The sequence below is a fragment of the Coregonus lavaretus genome (genome assembly GCF_964263955.1).
Source record: "Coregonus lavaretus genome assembly, chromosome: 1".
Lineage (NCBI taxonomy): Eukaryota > Metazoa > Chordata > Actinopteri > Salmoniformes > Salmonidae > Coregonus > Coregonus lavaretus.
The window spans coordinates 35,406,376-35,422,433 of NC_139988.1; the positions used below are offsets into that span (position 1 = coordinate 35,406,376).

The following is a 16,058-nucleotide window of genomic DNA, read 5'->3' on the forward strand; positions in this document are numbered from 1 at the left end:
TGAGAGAGGCCTGTAATTTTCATCATAGGTACACGTCAACTATGACAGACAAATTGAGAAAAGAAATTCCAGAAAATCACATTGTAGGATTTTTTATGAATTTATTTGCAAATTATGGTGGAAAATAAGTATTTGGTCACCTACAAACAAGCAAGATTTCTGGCTCTCACAGACCTGTAACTTCTTCTTTAAGAGGCTCCTCTGTCCTCCACTCGTTACCTGTATTAATGGCACCTGTTTGAACTTGTTATCAGTATAAAAGACACCTGTCCACAACCTCAAACAGTCACACTCCAAACTCCACTATGGTCAAGACCAAAGAGCTGTCAAAGGACACCAGAAACAAAATTGTAGACCTGCACCAGGCTGGGAAGACTGAATCTGCAATAGGTAAGCAGCTTGGTTTGAAGAAATCAACTGTGGGAGCAATTATTAGGAAATGGAAGACATACAAGACCACTGATAATCTCCCTCGATCTGGGGCTCCACGCAAGATCTCACCCCATGGGGTCAAAATTATCACAATAACGGTGAGCAAAAATCCCAGAACCACACGGGGGGACCTAGTGAATGACCTGCAGAGAGCTGGGACCAAAGTAACAAAGCCTACCATCAGTAACACACTACGCCGCCAGGGACTCAAATCCTGCAGTGCCAGACGTGTCCCCCTGCTTAAGCCAGTACATGTCCAGGCCCATCTGAAGTTTGCTAGAGTGCATTTGGATGATCCAGAAGAGGATTGGGAGAATGTCATATGGTCAGATTAAACCAAAATATAACTTTTTGGTAAAAACTCAACTCGTCGTGTTTGGAGGACAAAGAATGATGAGTTGCATCCAAAGAACACCATACCTACTGTGAAGCATGGGGGTGGAAACATCATGCTTTGGGGCTGTTTTTCTGCAAAGGGACCAGGACGACTGATCCGTGTAAAGGAAAGAATGAATGGGGCCATGTATCGTGAGATTTTGAGTGAAAACCTCCTTCCATCAGCAAGGGCATTGAAGATGAAACGTGGCTGGGTCTTTCAGCATGACAATGATCCCAAACACACCGCCCGGGCAACGAAGGAGTGGCTTCGTAAGAAGCATTTCAAGGTCCTGGAGTGGCCTAGCCAGTCTCCAGATCTCAACCCCATAGAAAATCTTTGGAGGTAGTTGAAAGTCCGTGTTGCCCAGTGACAGCCCCAAAACATCACTGCTCTAGAGGAGATCTGCATGGAGGAATGGGCCAAAATACCAGCAACAGTGTGTGAAAACCTTATGAAGACTTACAGAAAACGTTTGACCTGTGTCATTGCCAACAAAGGGTATATAACAAAGTATTGAGAAACTTTTGTTATTGACCAAATACTTATTTTCCACCATAATTTGCAAATAAATTCATAAAAAATCCTACAATGTGATTTTCTGGATTTTTTTTCTAATTTTGTCTGTCATAGTTGACGTGTACCTATGATGAAAATTACAGGCCTCTCTCATCTTTTTAAGTGGGAGAACTTGCACAATTGGTGGCTGACTAAATACTTTTTTTCCCCCACTGTACATGTATGCTGGAACATTTGTACATTGTTGGAGGAAACCTGTCTGTCTAGATAGACCAGGGTTCCCAACTGGCGTCCCGCGGGTGATTTTATTTGGCCTCCCAAGTTTTCGAAGCAATTTTTAATTTTTTTTTCTTTAAATTGTTGTACATAAAAGACTGTAAACACACCAATCTGTTCCAAAGTATTCCCACGCATAATAGATAGATATATGAGATCATAAACCATTGTAAGCAATGTTTTAAATTATGTTTTAGTCAAATATTATATATTGCGGTCAATATGCAGTCTACAAATTATTTCTAATTATGTTCTGGCCTCCTGACAAGGGAAATCTAGTCAGTTGTCCAACTGAATGCATTCTACTGAAATGTGTCTACCGCATTTAACCCAACCCCTGAATCAGAGAGGTGCGGGGTGCTGCCTTAATCGACATCATCGGTGCCCAGGGAGCAGTTGTTGTTGGGGGTTAACTGCCTTGCTCACGGACAGAACAACAGATTTTTACCTTGTCGGCTCGGGGATTCGATCCAGCAACCTTTACTGGCCCAACGCTCCTATCTGCCAGGCTACTTGCTCAATATCATCTAGTTGATGATCCCTGAGATAGACTATCTCAATGGCTTTCTTTCTCAAAACTAAAACCCAAATAGCAGTGTGTCAAAAAGACTTCAATGACACTGAAATTCCACTAAAGAAATGTATCTTTTGCGATAGTGCTATGTTGTGCTCATTGTCACATTGAGAATAAATGTTTTCATACAACTCTATCTCTATGATACAGTGAAAACAAACTCCCGCATAAGGTCAGTGAGAGCATGACTATATTGGATCCTACTGGCTTTGATGGAAATAAAGCGCTGAGAGACAATGCCATACTAATAACACAGCAGAGGAAGTTGAGATGTGATTGCACAAAGAAAGGCACCACAGCCATGGATCTGCTATATCCAGAGGCCTGACACCTTGTGATAGTGAAGCAGCCGTATTTATTAAAGGAGGAGAGGATGGAAAGGGAGGGAGAGGAGGTAGGTTAATTAAAGCTGTCTGATATGTGAAAGGATGGTCACAGAGTTAGAAGACAATGCCTTGGTTGCTGATCTGGGAGAGCTATGCGGATATTGGAACCCCTTACTCACACACACAAACATATATTAATGTGTGCATGCATTATCGCTGTTTCTTCCTCCTCTATCTCTGCTTTTCTGCTCCATCGTCAAAGAGCTCACAGGGGAGATGGAGCATCAATTGGGAGAGAGGGAGGATGAATGTGAGAGAGGGATGAATAATTGGCAGGAGACCCACAATGAAAGAGTGGAGGAGACAGGAAAATGGTAAGAGAATGAAGATGAGAGGAGAGGACAGGAGGAGGCTGGTCAGTCACTCACGGAGGCAGGTGTTGTCTGTGAAGAACTCTGTGAACTTGTCACACTCCTCCTTGCCATTACCACTGCTGCTGCAGTCACAGTAGGGAACAACACTGATCTTAGGAGAACGCAGGTAGTTGGGCGTCATCACTGTACCTATAAGGAGGGGGGATGAAATACAGTAGATTACTTAAAGGAACAGAGTTTATCTACCATACTGTTTTCTATAGACATGTTATTCTCTGTGACAGAGCCATGACCTATAAGCACTCTTGGCTGGTCATTGGCTGGTCATGGTGAAAGAGTTTCCACCTCTCACTGCCCCAAACCATCATGCAATGTTGAATCCCTATCATACTGCAACTGTTAGCAAAAAAAATCTAGCTAGATCTTCATCCAATTCTCTGAACAACATGTAACACTGGAAACGTCATGGAGTATTTCCAAAGGCAGCGTGACGAATTAGGTTTCTTCCTCTTTGTAGTGAACTAAATAGATGCAGTCAGTGATTTCTTGCTTCCTCAATGCATTATTCCTCTACTGGCGTCTGTCCAAACAAGCCATTTTTGTTTGCGACAAAATGAATTGGCATTTTGCTGGTTGCTGTGTGGACTATCTGCTACAGCTGTGCTAGTACGGGAAATGTGATGGATTGAGCTAGGATGGGTCCCTCAGCACACAGAAGCAGAAGATAAAGGAGACTTATCTTCTCTACACAATTTCCTCCTCTTTCTTTATCTCTTTCACACGCTCATTCTCTCGCTCTATTGCGTTTTCTGCAACTATGAGTCTTGGTTTCCTTGGTTTCCTCTGAACAATGAGCTAATTTTATCAAATGATGTGAAGGGACATGAGGAAGTGGTGTGACGTTGGGTTGCGCTGTGCTAGAGCGAAGATGGGAAGGGGATTAAGGGCACCCTCTGTGACAGATGACAATAGCAACAGGAAGGAAATCCACTCAGGGGACAGTATGAAGATTCAGTGAGAAAATGAAAGACCATAGGGAGACCCATCAATGTGTGTGATGAAAGGTTTACCAATAGAGACAGGGGAGAGACTCACCGATGAGGCCAGAGTAGGAGAGCAGGCAGTCAGCGTAGTTCTCCTTAAGACAGCCAGAGAGGGAGCGTGGCTCAGACTGGCAGTTGGCAAAGAAATCAGCCAGACGGGACCTGAAAGACACAACACAAACAGTGAGTGTATCTGAACTTTCTTATCTCTCCTATAAGACTAACTGTCACTGTCAAATAGACAAAAGCACTGGTACTGATTGGTACGCACACACACACGGACACACACACACACACACACACTAACACAAGGACACACACAACCATACACACAGCATGGTTGGGTCTGTGTACTCTCATCAATCTGTTCCTGTGTTAGTGGAAGGGGAGAAGAGGGAGAGCTGTGATGATTCCACTCTGTGATACACCTCCCATATGGTGAGGGAGCAGCCAGCAAGTACGCCTGGTCTTATAATCCCTCCCCACAAACAGAGAGGAGCTCTGGATACCACTCATGATGGAGTTGGGATGCCAAGTACCACCTAGTGTTACATATTTGTTGAGAAGGGAACATTTTGCTAAGTGAAGAGATAGAAAATAAGACAAATAGTGAGACAAAGAGAGAGAGACAGAGAGAGAGAGAGAGAGAGAGAGAGAGAGAGAGAGAGAGAGAGAGAGAGAGAGAGAGAGAGAGAGAGAGAGAGAGAGAGAGAGAGAGAGAGAGAGAGAGAGAGAGAGAGAGAGAGAGAGAGAGAGAGAGAGAGAGAGAAGAGAAAGAAAGAAAGAAAGAAAGAAAGAAAGAAAGAAAGAAAGAAAGAAAGAAAGAAAGAAAGAAAGAAAGAAAGAATTAGGGGGAGAGAGAGAGAGATAGAGAGAGAGAGAGAGAGAGAGAGAGAGAGAGAGAGAGAGAGAGAGAGAGAGAGAGAGAGAGAGACTGCACAGCCCTGAGGCTGGAATCGAAATGGAACCAATTTATTTGCACTAATGCCTCCATTTAATCCCAGACAGAGTGCTGTAGCTCTAGAGGCGATGGCAGACGTCACTCATTGAGTCCAGTCTGTTTCACTGCATTTCAATACAGCCTCTATTACTGCCAATGATACACAGGCCACTTAACCCAAACACATCCAATCCACTGCCCAGTAATTCTAGCCTGAATACTGCTACATGACAGCTAAATGAAACACTTAAGGCCGAAAATACATACATTCAGAAAGAAAATGGGAGTGTTTCACTGCTTAACCTGAATACTCTCAGTTATTGTAGGTAGCTTTAGTGTTTGCTTATATTCATTACATGGTGAATGGTTATGGTTTATTTCTGATGCAGTCTCCCAACATAGTATCCAGTTATCTTAACAGGTTTGTTTATTTTTCACAGCTTTTATCAGGGACTGGTATATTTCTCAACACCTCTGAAGGCATGATAGCAACCTCCATGCTGTGTTAACTTAGACACCCCATCACTTTGGATCTGTAATCTGCAGCACCTCTTCACATTACAGAGGATGCTATCTCAAAGACGGCTTGGGGAAATACAGTGTTGACTTAAATGTCATTTTATCCATATACTGACATAGGTCAGTCTGTGTTTTAAATGTGGAGTCTGACACGTGAGACTATGTGATTGTTTGCTATGCTATATGTTTGATGTTGTTGGTCTTGCAAGATGCCTGTGTACTATATTACGTACTCTGACAACTGTTTATCCTAGTGTACCTGCAGATGTAGTTGGTCTTGCAAGAGGCCTGCAGGGAGAGACAGTTGGGCTTTTCCTTGTCCTCATAGGAACAGACTGGTACGATGGTTTGGCGCCGGCGCTCGGAGCAGGCCGACTGATCGCCGGCTGGACAGGAACAGAACAGCATGCCGTAGCTGTGCTTGGGTGGCACCTTGTCGAAGAACTGCCGCAGGGCTTTGTGGCACTTGCGCTTGTTGCAGACCTCTGCAGTGGAGACACGGCTGGTGCAGGGGCTGATGTAGGCTGAGCGGTACTTCTTACAGGTGTCATTCAGGTTGCAGGCCTTGGCTGCGTTCAGACAGTTGTTCCCCCTCGTCACCACGGGCTCGCCTGTCACAAAAAGGACAACAGGGTTAGTTAATTTTCCATCATCTCTAGATTGGTAATGTATTGATTGATATAGATTGATAACACTGTCTATAATATGAACCGGTTTAACCTAACTAAATTGAGAGAGTGCTAGATAGAGTTAAGCATCACTTGACCAAACTAATATTTGAGTGGATGGAAAAAAGAAACAATATGTAAATATTTTAGGAACCTTGAATATTTCCCCCATAATGATCTCTTCCTTGCTAATTGATATCAAGCAGCCCATTTACTGCTAACCCTGTTTCTCGCCCTAAATCATACAGTGCCCCTCCTTTCGGCAGCCCTGCAGGCAAAACAAATATGCAGCTCTCCTGAACTCCTGAGTCATCAACGCATCCGGCGCCACGGCCTGCTCATCTGTCAGGTCTCACTAATTGGCAGATTTCTTACAGATCCCTCATTAATTAACATTTCAAGAGATTGTTTTGAAAATGAAGCAACAAACAACATTTTTCGGCAATTAAAAATGGGAGCGGTTGGTTGGTGGAAGCCGGCTTGAGACGAGTGGTGCGTGTCGCGATCAGAAAATAGTGTTAACAAGATTCAACACTTCTCTAGATGAGGACAGTGGATGGTCCAGTGGTTTGTCGATAGTAACAGAGGTGGGGTTACACTAAATGAAGAGACGGGCCTTACACTCTGCTACAGGGGGTGTCCACAGTGTCTCATGTCCACAGTGTCTACTAGTTTTTAGGCTTGCATGTGCTTGCCACCAGCACCAACACCCATAAACCAAGAGGGAATAAGACTGACTCTCTCACACTTTGATTTCAATTTAAAACCTTAGCTCCAGGAAAGAGAGACAACTGCTAGACACTAAAGCCTGTGAAAACTAGAGTAGAATATCCCTGCCACACACTCCCTCCTCAATGAAGACACTAACACACTGTTTCTGGTGCTGTAGACAGGAAGTGCGTTCTCTAAAGGTCATAGATGTGCATTCAGGGTACCCGCTGGTCCCCGCGGCCAATCCCAGATGACTGGCTGGGCCGGTCTGGCCAGCTGGGGTTCACTGTGACCTTTCACTGAGATCTGGAAGTTCTCCTTCACTCAGTCTGTCTGTGCTACTCTGCTCAATGACCAGACACATAATATCTGTCTAGAGAGAAGTACTTTACAGCTGCCTGGGAGCTGCATCTCCTGTCATCTGCTGACCCTGAATTCAGTCAGTCAGTCAGTCAGTCTGTCTGTCTAACAAAAATAATAGGACAGCATCCAAATGAGGACAGACCTGACCAGACATCCTCCCCCTCCTATGTCCCCAAAAGGGCCTTTACCCTCAGGGTCCAATGGAAAAAAACAGAGTTCTGAGTTATGTCTGTCTGTGTGAGCATGTGAGTGTGTATACTGTATTAGTATGTGTGGACCTGTGCATCTGTGCATCTGTGTGTGTCAAATCAAATCAGATTTTATTTGTCACATGCACCGAATACAACAGGTGTAGACTTTACCGTGAAATGCTTACTTACGAGCCCTTTCTCAACAATGCAGAGTTAAAAAGTAAGAAAAATGTGCATAGAAAAAGGAAATAGTAACACAATAAAGTAAAAAATCAAATCAAATTTTAAATAAAAAGTAACAATAATGAGACTAAATACCAAGAGTACCAGTACAGAGTCAATGTGCAGGGGTATGAGGTAGTTGAGGTAATAGAGGTAATATGTACATATAGGTACGGATAAAAGTGACTAGGCAATCAGGATAGATAATAAACAGAGTAGCAGCAGCGTATGTGAAGAGTGTGTGTGTGTGTCTGGCATCAACACTGGCATCAACATGCATGTGTGTGTGTGTTTTGTGTGTGTGAGCGTATGTAGTGTGTGTGTGTTTGTTGGAGTGTCAGTGTGTGGGAAGAGTCCAGTGAGTGTTCATAGAGCCGGTACAAGAGAGTCAGTGTGTGTTTGCATTTGTGGTATGGTGTGTATGTGCGTATGTGGGTGTCATGTGCCATGCAGCTGTCCAGTCACCCAGCCGTCTGTCTCCTCTCTCCCACAGAGGTAGACTGTGGTGTGTTAGAACCCTCTCCACATCCCTCTCTGCGGCACCCCCAGTGTCAGAGAACACATCTGCTGAACCCCGAGTGCGTTGCTGGCAGATGGCACCGTCTCTCAAGCAAACACGCACACACATGCACCACACACACACAAAAATCCTCTATCCAGCTAAAAGTGTTTGCCCCATGCATCCCTTCCTGCACATGCTCCCTTCCCTTCCCCTCCCCTCTCTCCCATTGTCTCTCCCCTCCCCTTCCACCCTCACAGGCCCACACAGGGCTGGGGCCATCTGGTCTCTTCATAGGGGGCTGGAGCCCCCCAGCAGCTCTTGTTACCGATACAGCTTCAAATTGATTATCATGTCGCCTGTTTCCTCCAACCCCCTCCCTAATTTCAATTACCACAGGGCTCTAGGTCGAGTAATGACCTCTTCCTCCTCCTCCAATCCACGGGACAAGAAAACAAGGCAGAATATTTGGGGAATGTTCCCTCCTGAGAGATTGTTATGGATAATGGATGTGCCAAAAAATCTTTGTCATCTTTAATTTAGTCTTTATCTGTTGTTGTCTAGTGCTGTCTTTTTGCTAGCTAGGGTCATCTACTTTAAGTGCTGCCTGTCTTCCCAGTAGCCTACTTGGTGTGTGAACTGCTGACTGCTCATAACTTGCAGATGATTCTTGACACACCAACCAGGATTAGGGGCAGGGCAATTTGTGACTGTTGTTATTTTGGTAACCAGTGGCTTTATTGCGTTGCTCTGCTTTCTTGACATCTCAGTCGACCAGACAGGTCCTACAGGCCCTAGTTTTGTCACACCTGGACTACTGCCCAGTTGTGTGGTCAAGAGGAAAATAGGTAAATTGCAGTTGGTCCAGAACAGAGCAGCACATATTGCACTTAGATGTACACAGAGGGCAAATGTCGGTAACATGCATGTCAGTCTCTCCTGGCTCAAAGTTGAGGAGAGATGGACTGCATCACTATTGGACTTTGTGCGAGGTGTTGATGTTTTGAAGGTAACCGAACTCTCTGTTCAAGTAGTTGGCACACAGTTCAGACACTCATCTGTAAATAAATGCAATCAGAGGTCTCTTCACAGTCCCCAGGTTCAGAACAGAGTCTGGGAAATGCACATTATTAAATAGAGCCATGACTACATGGAACTCTCTGCCACCCCAGGTAACTCAACGTAGCAATAAAAACTGATTTAAAAAACTGATAAAAGAACACTTTACGGCACAACGGGGACCAAGAAGAGACAGACATTTTTATATATTCTGTATTGTAATTTGCACTGAATTATTTATTGTATTATGTAGGTGGGCTTGCACTAATTATTGGTTTGTGCAAGCCGGAACAGCTCATAGGGCAGGAGCCATCTCCTGTTTCTAAAGCGTGAGGCAGAGGCAGGAGATTATGTAGTGTTATGTATATTATTTATTATATTATGTATACTATGTATTTTATGCATTTTATTTGTTGTGCTTTGTTTCCTGTCTTGGACCCCAGAAGAGTAGCTGCTGCCTAGGCAGCGCCTAATTAGGGATCCCAATAAATAAACTCAGCAAAAAAAGAAACGTCCCTTTTTCAGGACCCTGTCTTTCAAAGATAATTCGTAAAAATCTAAATAACTTCACAGATCTTCATTGTAAAGGGTTTAAACACTGTTTCCCATGCTTGTTCAATGAACCATAAAAAATTAATGAACATGCACCTGTGGAACGGTCGTTAAGACACTAACAGCTTACAGACGGTAGGCAATTAAGGTCACAGTTATGAAAACTTAGGACACTAAGTGACTCTGAAAAACACCAAAAGAAAAATGCCCAGGGTTCCTGCTCACCTGCGTGAACGTGCCTTAGGCATGCTGCAAGGAGGCATGAGGACTGCAGATGTGGCCAGGGCAATAATTTGCAATGTCCGTACTGTGAGATGCCTAAGACAGCGCTACAGGTCTGGGGCGGTGTGTCACAGCATCATCGGACTGAGCTTGTTGTTATTGCAGGCAATCTCAACGCTGTGAGTTACAGGGAAGACATCCTCCTCCCTCATGTGGTACACTTCCTGCAGGCTCATCCTGACATGACCCTCCAGCATGACAATTCCACCAGCCATACTGCTCGTTCTGTGCGTGATTTCCTGCAAGACAGGAATGTCAGTGTTCTGCCTGTAACACTCTGGCTCCACGGACCTTTATTCTTGAGCCAGGGTTGTTCATGTTCATTTGTTTTGGGTGTATTTCTATGTTGGGGTGTCTAGGTTGTGGTATTTCTATGTTGGGTGTTTGTATTCATTGACTCCCAATCGGAGGTAACGAGTGTCAGCTGTTCGGCTCGTTATCTCTGATTGGGAGCCATATTTAGGCTGTATGTTGTCCTGTGGGGTTTGTGGGTTTTTGTTTCCTTGTTGCTGTCGTTATCAGTAGTGGAACTTCACGTATCGTTCTTTGTTGTTTTCTCGTGTTGCACTTTAAGTAAATAAAGTCATCATGTTTCTCGGAACACGCGCTGCGCTTTGGTCTCATCATTCACACGATCGTGACAGAAAAACCCACCAAAAAAGGACCAAGCAGCGCGTCCAGGAGTTATGGACGCCTCCTAAAGATTTTTGGACATGGGAGGAGATCCGGGCTGGAAAGGGTCCTTGGGCACAACCGGAGGAGTATCACCGCCCTCGGGAAGAGCTGGAGGCAGCCAAAGCCGAGAGGAGGTGGTACGAGGAGGCAGCGCGAAGGCGAGGCTGGAAGCCCGTGGAAGAGAGGCAACCCCAAAAAGTTTTTGGGGGGGGGCACATGGCTTGGGTGGCTGGGCAGCAGGAAGCTGCCACAGGGAGTATAGGTGAGAGGGCTAACGGAGTACGGGAGCCATTGGCGAGAAGAGGCAGGGATGTGTGTGTGGCACGGCGTGAAGGACTGAGGTGTGTTGCCAGTCCGGTCCGGCCCGTTCCTGATCCTCGGTTGAGGCCAGTGGTGTGTGTTCCCGGTATGGACCGGCCTGTTCCTACTCCACGCACCAGGGATACGGTGCGCTTCGCCAGCCCGGCCCGGCCTGTTCCGGCCACTCGCACCAGGGATACGGTGTGCGTCGCCAGCTCAGCCCTGCCTGTTCCTACTCCACGCACCAGGGAGACGGTGCGCTTCCCCAGCCCAGCCCGGCCTGTTCCTACTCCACGCACCAGGGATACGGTGCGCTTCGCCAGCCCGGCCCGGCCTGTTCCGGCCACTCGCACCAGGGATACGGTGCGCGTCGCCAGCCCAGCCCGGCCTGTTCCTGCTCTCCGCACTAGGCGTGAGGTGAGTCCCCAGGGTCCAGCATGCCCTGTTCCGACTCCCCGCACTAGCCCTGAGATGCGTGTCCTCAGCCCGGTACCTCCAGTTCCGGCACCACGCATCAGGCCTACGGTGCGTCCCCAGGGCCAAGCATGCCCTGTTGCTTCTCCCCGCACTAGCCCTGTGATGCGTGTCCTCAGCCCGGTACCTCCAGTTCCGGCACCACGCAACAGGCCTACGGTGCGCCTCAGAGGGCCTGAACTGTCCGTCTGCCCAACGGGGCCTGAACTGTCCGTCTGCCCAACGCCGTCTGAACTGCCCGTCTGCCCAACGCCGTCTGAACTGCCCGTCTGCCCAACGCCGTCTGAACTGCCCGTCTGCCCAACGGCGCCTGAACTGCCTGTCGGCCCAACGCCGTCTGAACTGTCCGTCTGCCCAACGCCGTCTGAACTACCCGTCTGTACAGAGCCTACAAAGCCGCCCGTCTGCCATGAGCCTTCAGCGCCGTCCGCCAGATCGGAGCCGCTAGAGCTCTCCGCCAGACAGGATCAGCCAGAGCCTTCCGCCAGACAGGATCAGCCAGAGCCTTCCGCCAGACAGGATCAGCCAGAGCCTTCCGCCAGACAGGATCAGCCAGAGCCTTCCGCCAGACAGGAGCAGCCAGAGCCTTCCGTCAGACCGGATCAGCCAGAGCCTTCCGTCAGACCGGATCAGCCAGAGCCTTCCGTCAGACCGGAGCAGCCAGAGCCTTCCGTCAGACCGGATCAGCCAGAGCCTTCCGCCAGACCGGATCAGCCAGAGCCTTCCGCCAGACAGGATCAGCCAGAGCCTTCGGCCAGACAGGATCAGCCAGATCCGTCGGCCAGCCATGAGCAGCCAGATCCGTCGGCCAGCCATGAGCAGCCAGATCCTTCAGCCAGCCATGAGCCGTTCAGCCAGGATCCGCCTGAGCCAGCCAGCCAGGATCCGCCATTCAGTCCGGAGCTGCCCCTCAGTCCGGTGCTGCCACTTAGTCAGGTACTATTCCTTAGCCTGGTGCTGGTCCTTATCCCGGTGCTGGTCCTTAGCCCGGTGCTGCCCCTTAGCCCGGTGCTGCCCCTTAGCCCGGTGCTGCCCCTTATCCCGGTGCTGGTCCGTAGTCCGGTGTTGCCCCTTAGTCCGGTGCCGCCCCTTAACCCAGTGGGGTGTAGTGGGGGGGTGGTAATGTGTAGGAGGCTAAGTAAGTGGGTAATGACTATGGTGGGGTGGGGACCACGACCTGGGCCAGAGCCGCCACCTGGACAGACGCCCACCCAGACCCTCCCCTAGACTGTTTGCTGGTGCGCCCGGAGGTCGCACCTTTAGGGGGGGGTAATGTAACACTCTGGCTCCACGGACCTTTATTCTTGAGCCAGGGTTGTTCATGTTCATTTGTTTTGGGTGTATTTCTATGTTGGGGTGTCTAGGTTGTGGTATTTCTATGTTGGGTGTTTGTATTCATTGACTCCCAATCGGAGGTAACGAGTGTCAGCTGTTCGGCTCGTTATCTCTGATTGGGAGCCATATTTAGGCTGTATGTTGTCCTGTGGGGTTTGTGGGTTTTTGTTTCCTTGTTGCTGTCGTTATCAGTAGTGGAACTTCACGTATCGTTCTTTGTTGTTTTCTCGTGTTGCACTTTAAGTAAATAAAGTCATCATGTTTCTCGGAACACGCGCTGCGCTTTGGTCTCATCATTCACACGATCGTGACACTGCCATGGCCAGCGAAGAGCCCAGATCTCAATCCAATTGAGCACGTCTGGGACCTGTTGGATCGGAGGGTGAGGGCTAGGGCCATTCCCCCCAGAAATGTCCGGGAACCTGCAGGTGCCTTGGTGGAAGAGTGGTGTAACATCTCACAGCAAAAACTGGCAAATCTGGTGCAGTCCATGAGGAGGAGATGAACTGCAGTACTTAATGCAGCTGGTGGACACACCAGATACTGACTGTTACTTTTTATTTTGACCCCCCCTTTGTTCAGGGACACATTATTCCATTTCTGTTAGTCACATGTCTGTGGAACTTGTTCAGTTTATGTCTCAGTTGATGAATCTTGTTATATTCATACAAATATTTACACATGTTAAGTTTGCTGAAAATAAACGCAGTTGACAGTGAGAGGACGTTTCTTTTTTTGCTGAGTTTACTACTATTGGAGGGGAAGTGGTTTCACCTCTTTTCTGAGTATATAACCAGCTTCTCAGGCTCCATCTCAGGGTGCTTTATTCTATAGCTAGAGGACTCCTGATGTCTCCAGGAGTGATAAGTATAATGTTTGTCTTTATCTGTTGTTGTCTAGTACTGTCTTTTTGCTAGCTAGGGCCATCTACTTTAAGTGCTGCCTGTCTTCCCAGTAGCCTACTTGGTGTGTGAACTGCTGACTGCTCGTAACTTGCAGATGATTGTTGGCACATCAACCAGGATTAAGGGGCAGGACAATTTGTGACTGTTGTTGTTTTCATAATCAGTAGCTGTATTGGTATTTGGTATTTTATTAGGATCCCCATTAGCTGTTGTGAAAGCAGCTACTCTTCCTGGGGTCCACACAAAACATGAAACATGACATAATACAGAACATGAATAGACAATAACAGCTCAAGGACAGAACTACATACATTTGAAAATGGCACACAGCCTACAAATCAACACATGCACACAAAATATCTAGGTCAAATAGGGGAGAGGCGTTTGCAGTGAGGTTTTGCTTTATCCGTTTTTTGAAACCAGGTTTGCTGTTCATTTGAGGAATATGAGATGGAAGGGAATCCATGAAATAATGGCACTATATAATACTGTATGCTTTCTTGAATTTGTTCTGGATTTGGGGACTGTGTGTGTCAGAGCTGTGTGTAAGTTGACTATGCAAACAATTTGGAATTTTCAACACATTAATGTGTAGCCAAGAGAGACTGGCATGCAGGTATTTAAATAAGCCCCCTGATTACAATGAAGAGCAAGACATGCCACTCCATTCTGGGCCAAATGCAGCTTAACTAGGTATTTATTTGCAGCACTTGACCACATGACTGGACAATAATCAAGATAAGACAAAACTAGAGCCTGCAGGACTTGCTTTTTGGAAGGTGATGTCAAAAAAGCAGAGCATCTCTTTATTATGGACAGACCTCTCCCCGTCTTTACAACCATTGAAACTATATGATTTGACCATGACAGTTTACAATATAAGGTAACACCAAGTAATTTAGACTCCTCAACTTGTTCAACAGCCACACCATTCATTACCAGATTCAGCTGAGGCTTAGAGTTTCTCCTCTCCTAGGCAATCAGCAATTAGTACCAGGAGGTGTGCTCTTCACCTTTGCAAGGCAATTAGCAATTAGTATTAGTACTTCAGTCTCCACAGTTTTTTCAGCGGCAGCCATGTCAGCGGTGGTCTCGTCGCAAAACTAAGACCGACGCCGAAACAAAGACAGTTTTGCCGAGTTGTTCGAGAAAGGAAAGAGAGGAAGGCTTGTTGTAGAATTACAACATTATGTTAATCACATTACTTTTATATTAGAATGTATTCCTATATCAGTACATTCACACTGTCTGTTCTTCTGAGAGGCAACATAATAGGGTTTTTAGAACTCTCATGTGTCTGTGTCAACTGAGATTGAACTCTGACAGTCGATTTACGATGGCTTGGTGATAAGACAACATTCCATTCCATGATTAGTGTCTGTGTGCCTTTCTGTCGGTGCCAGGGAGACCCAATCTCCAGTTTATTTATCCCATATGGCAGATGAATACTTGACTCTTCTGAGAAAAGGGCTTAGTATCCTATGTTGCATTAGTATATTTGTATAAACAAGCAGTTAATGAACTAGAGACATATATTTGGCGGCATGTAAATCTTGATGTCTGTTGCATGAGAGCACAATGTACCTTTGTATAATTTCACATATCTGTTCTTCGTCACAAGGACTCAGGAAGACTATAAAGAGTTGTAACCGAATCCTGTTTATTTGGGCATTAACTCTACACCATCTGGTGACTGTTTACACTACATTACTGCAGTAATTAATAAAGTTCAATTGTTTTGAGGAAATCTAAAAGTCTCTCCTTTGATTAGAATAATTACCACGACAGACTCCACACCACTCTCTCACTTGAGTATCTTACCTAGTTATTTTCAGATCTCATATGTGTGTGTTTTCTATACCTGTTCGCTCCTCTCCCTGTAGGCTTTACAGACGCTCCCACCACTTGACTGCAACCCTTCTAATTTGGCAGCGTTTGGAACTGCTGTTCGGTGGTCAAGAACGCCGAGTTCATCTCAGCATACAGGAAAAAGAAGAGGACCGAGCACGCCCCCATTCTCATCGACGGGGCTATAGTGGAACAGGTTGAGAGCTTCAAGTTCCTTGGTGTCCACATCACCAACAAACTAACATGGTCCAAGCACACCAAGACTCCAGCCACCCTAGTCATAGACTGTTCTCTCTGCTACCGCACGGCAAGCATTAACAGAGCGCCAAGTCTAGGTCCAAGAGGCATCTAAACAGCTTCTACCCCCAAGCCATAAGACTCCTGAACATCTAATCAAATGGCTACCCAGACTATTTGCATTGCCCCCGCTACTCTCTGTTTATTATCTATGCATAGTCACTTTAATAACTCTACCTACATGTACATATTACCTCAATTACCTTGACTAACCGGTGCCCCCACACATTGACTCGGTACCGGTACCCCCTGTATATATACCATTTGCCCTTACAGTTTTCATCAATTAGCTTGACAC

The 16,058-nt window shown here is 46.5% G+C and overlaps 1 protein-coding gene across 1 annotated transcript in view; it reads right to left on the reverse strand.

Annotated features, from left to right (window-relative positions):
* LOC311135707 (GDNF family receptor alpha-1-like) overlaps positions 1 to 16,058 on the reverse strand; it is a gene marked incomplete at both ends in the record, with an annotated part of 104,203 nt that overhangs the window by 15,375 nt on the left and 72,770 nt on the right. The window contains 3 exons of the mRNA XM_084169729.1: positions 2,932 to 3,066; positions 3,973 to 4,082; positions 5,639 to 5,990. Coding sequence (XP_084025855.1) covers positions 2,932 to 3,066; positions 3,973 to 4,082; positions 5,639 to 5,990 — 597 coding nt within the window. The remainder of the gene's footprint in view (positions 1 to 2,931; positions 3,067 to 3,972; positions 4,083 to 5,638; positions 5,991 to 16,058) is intronic.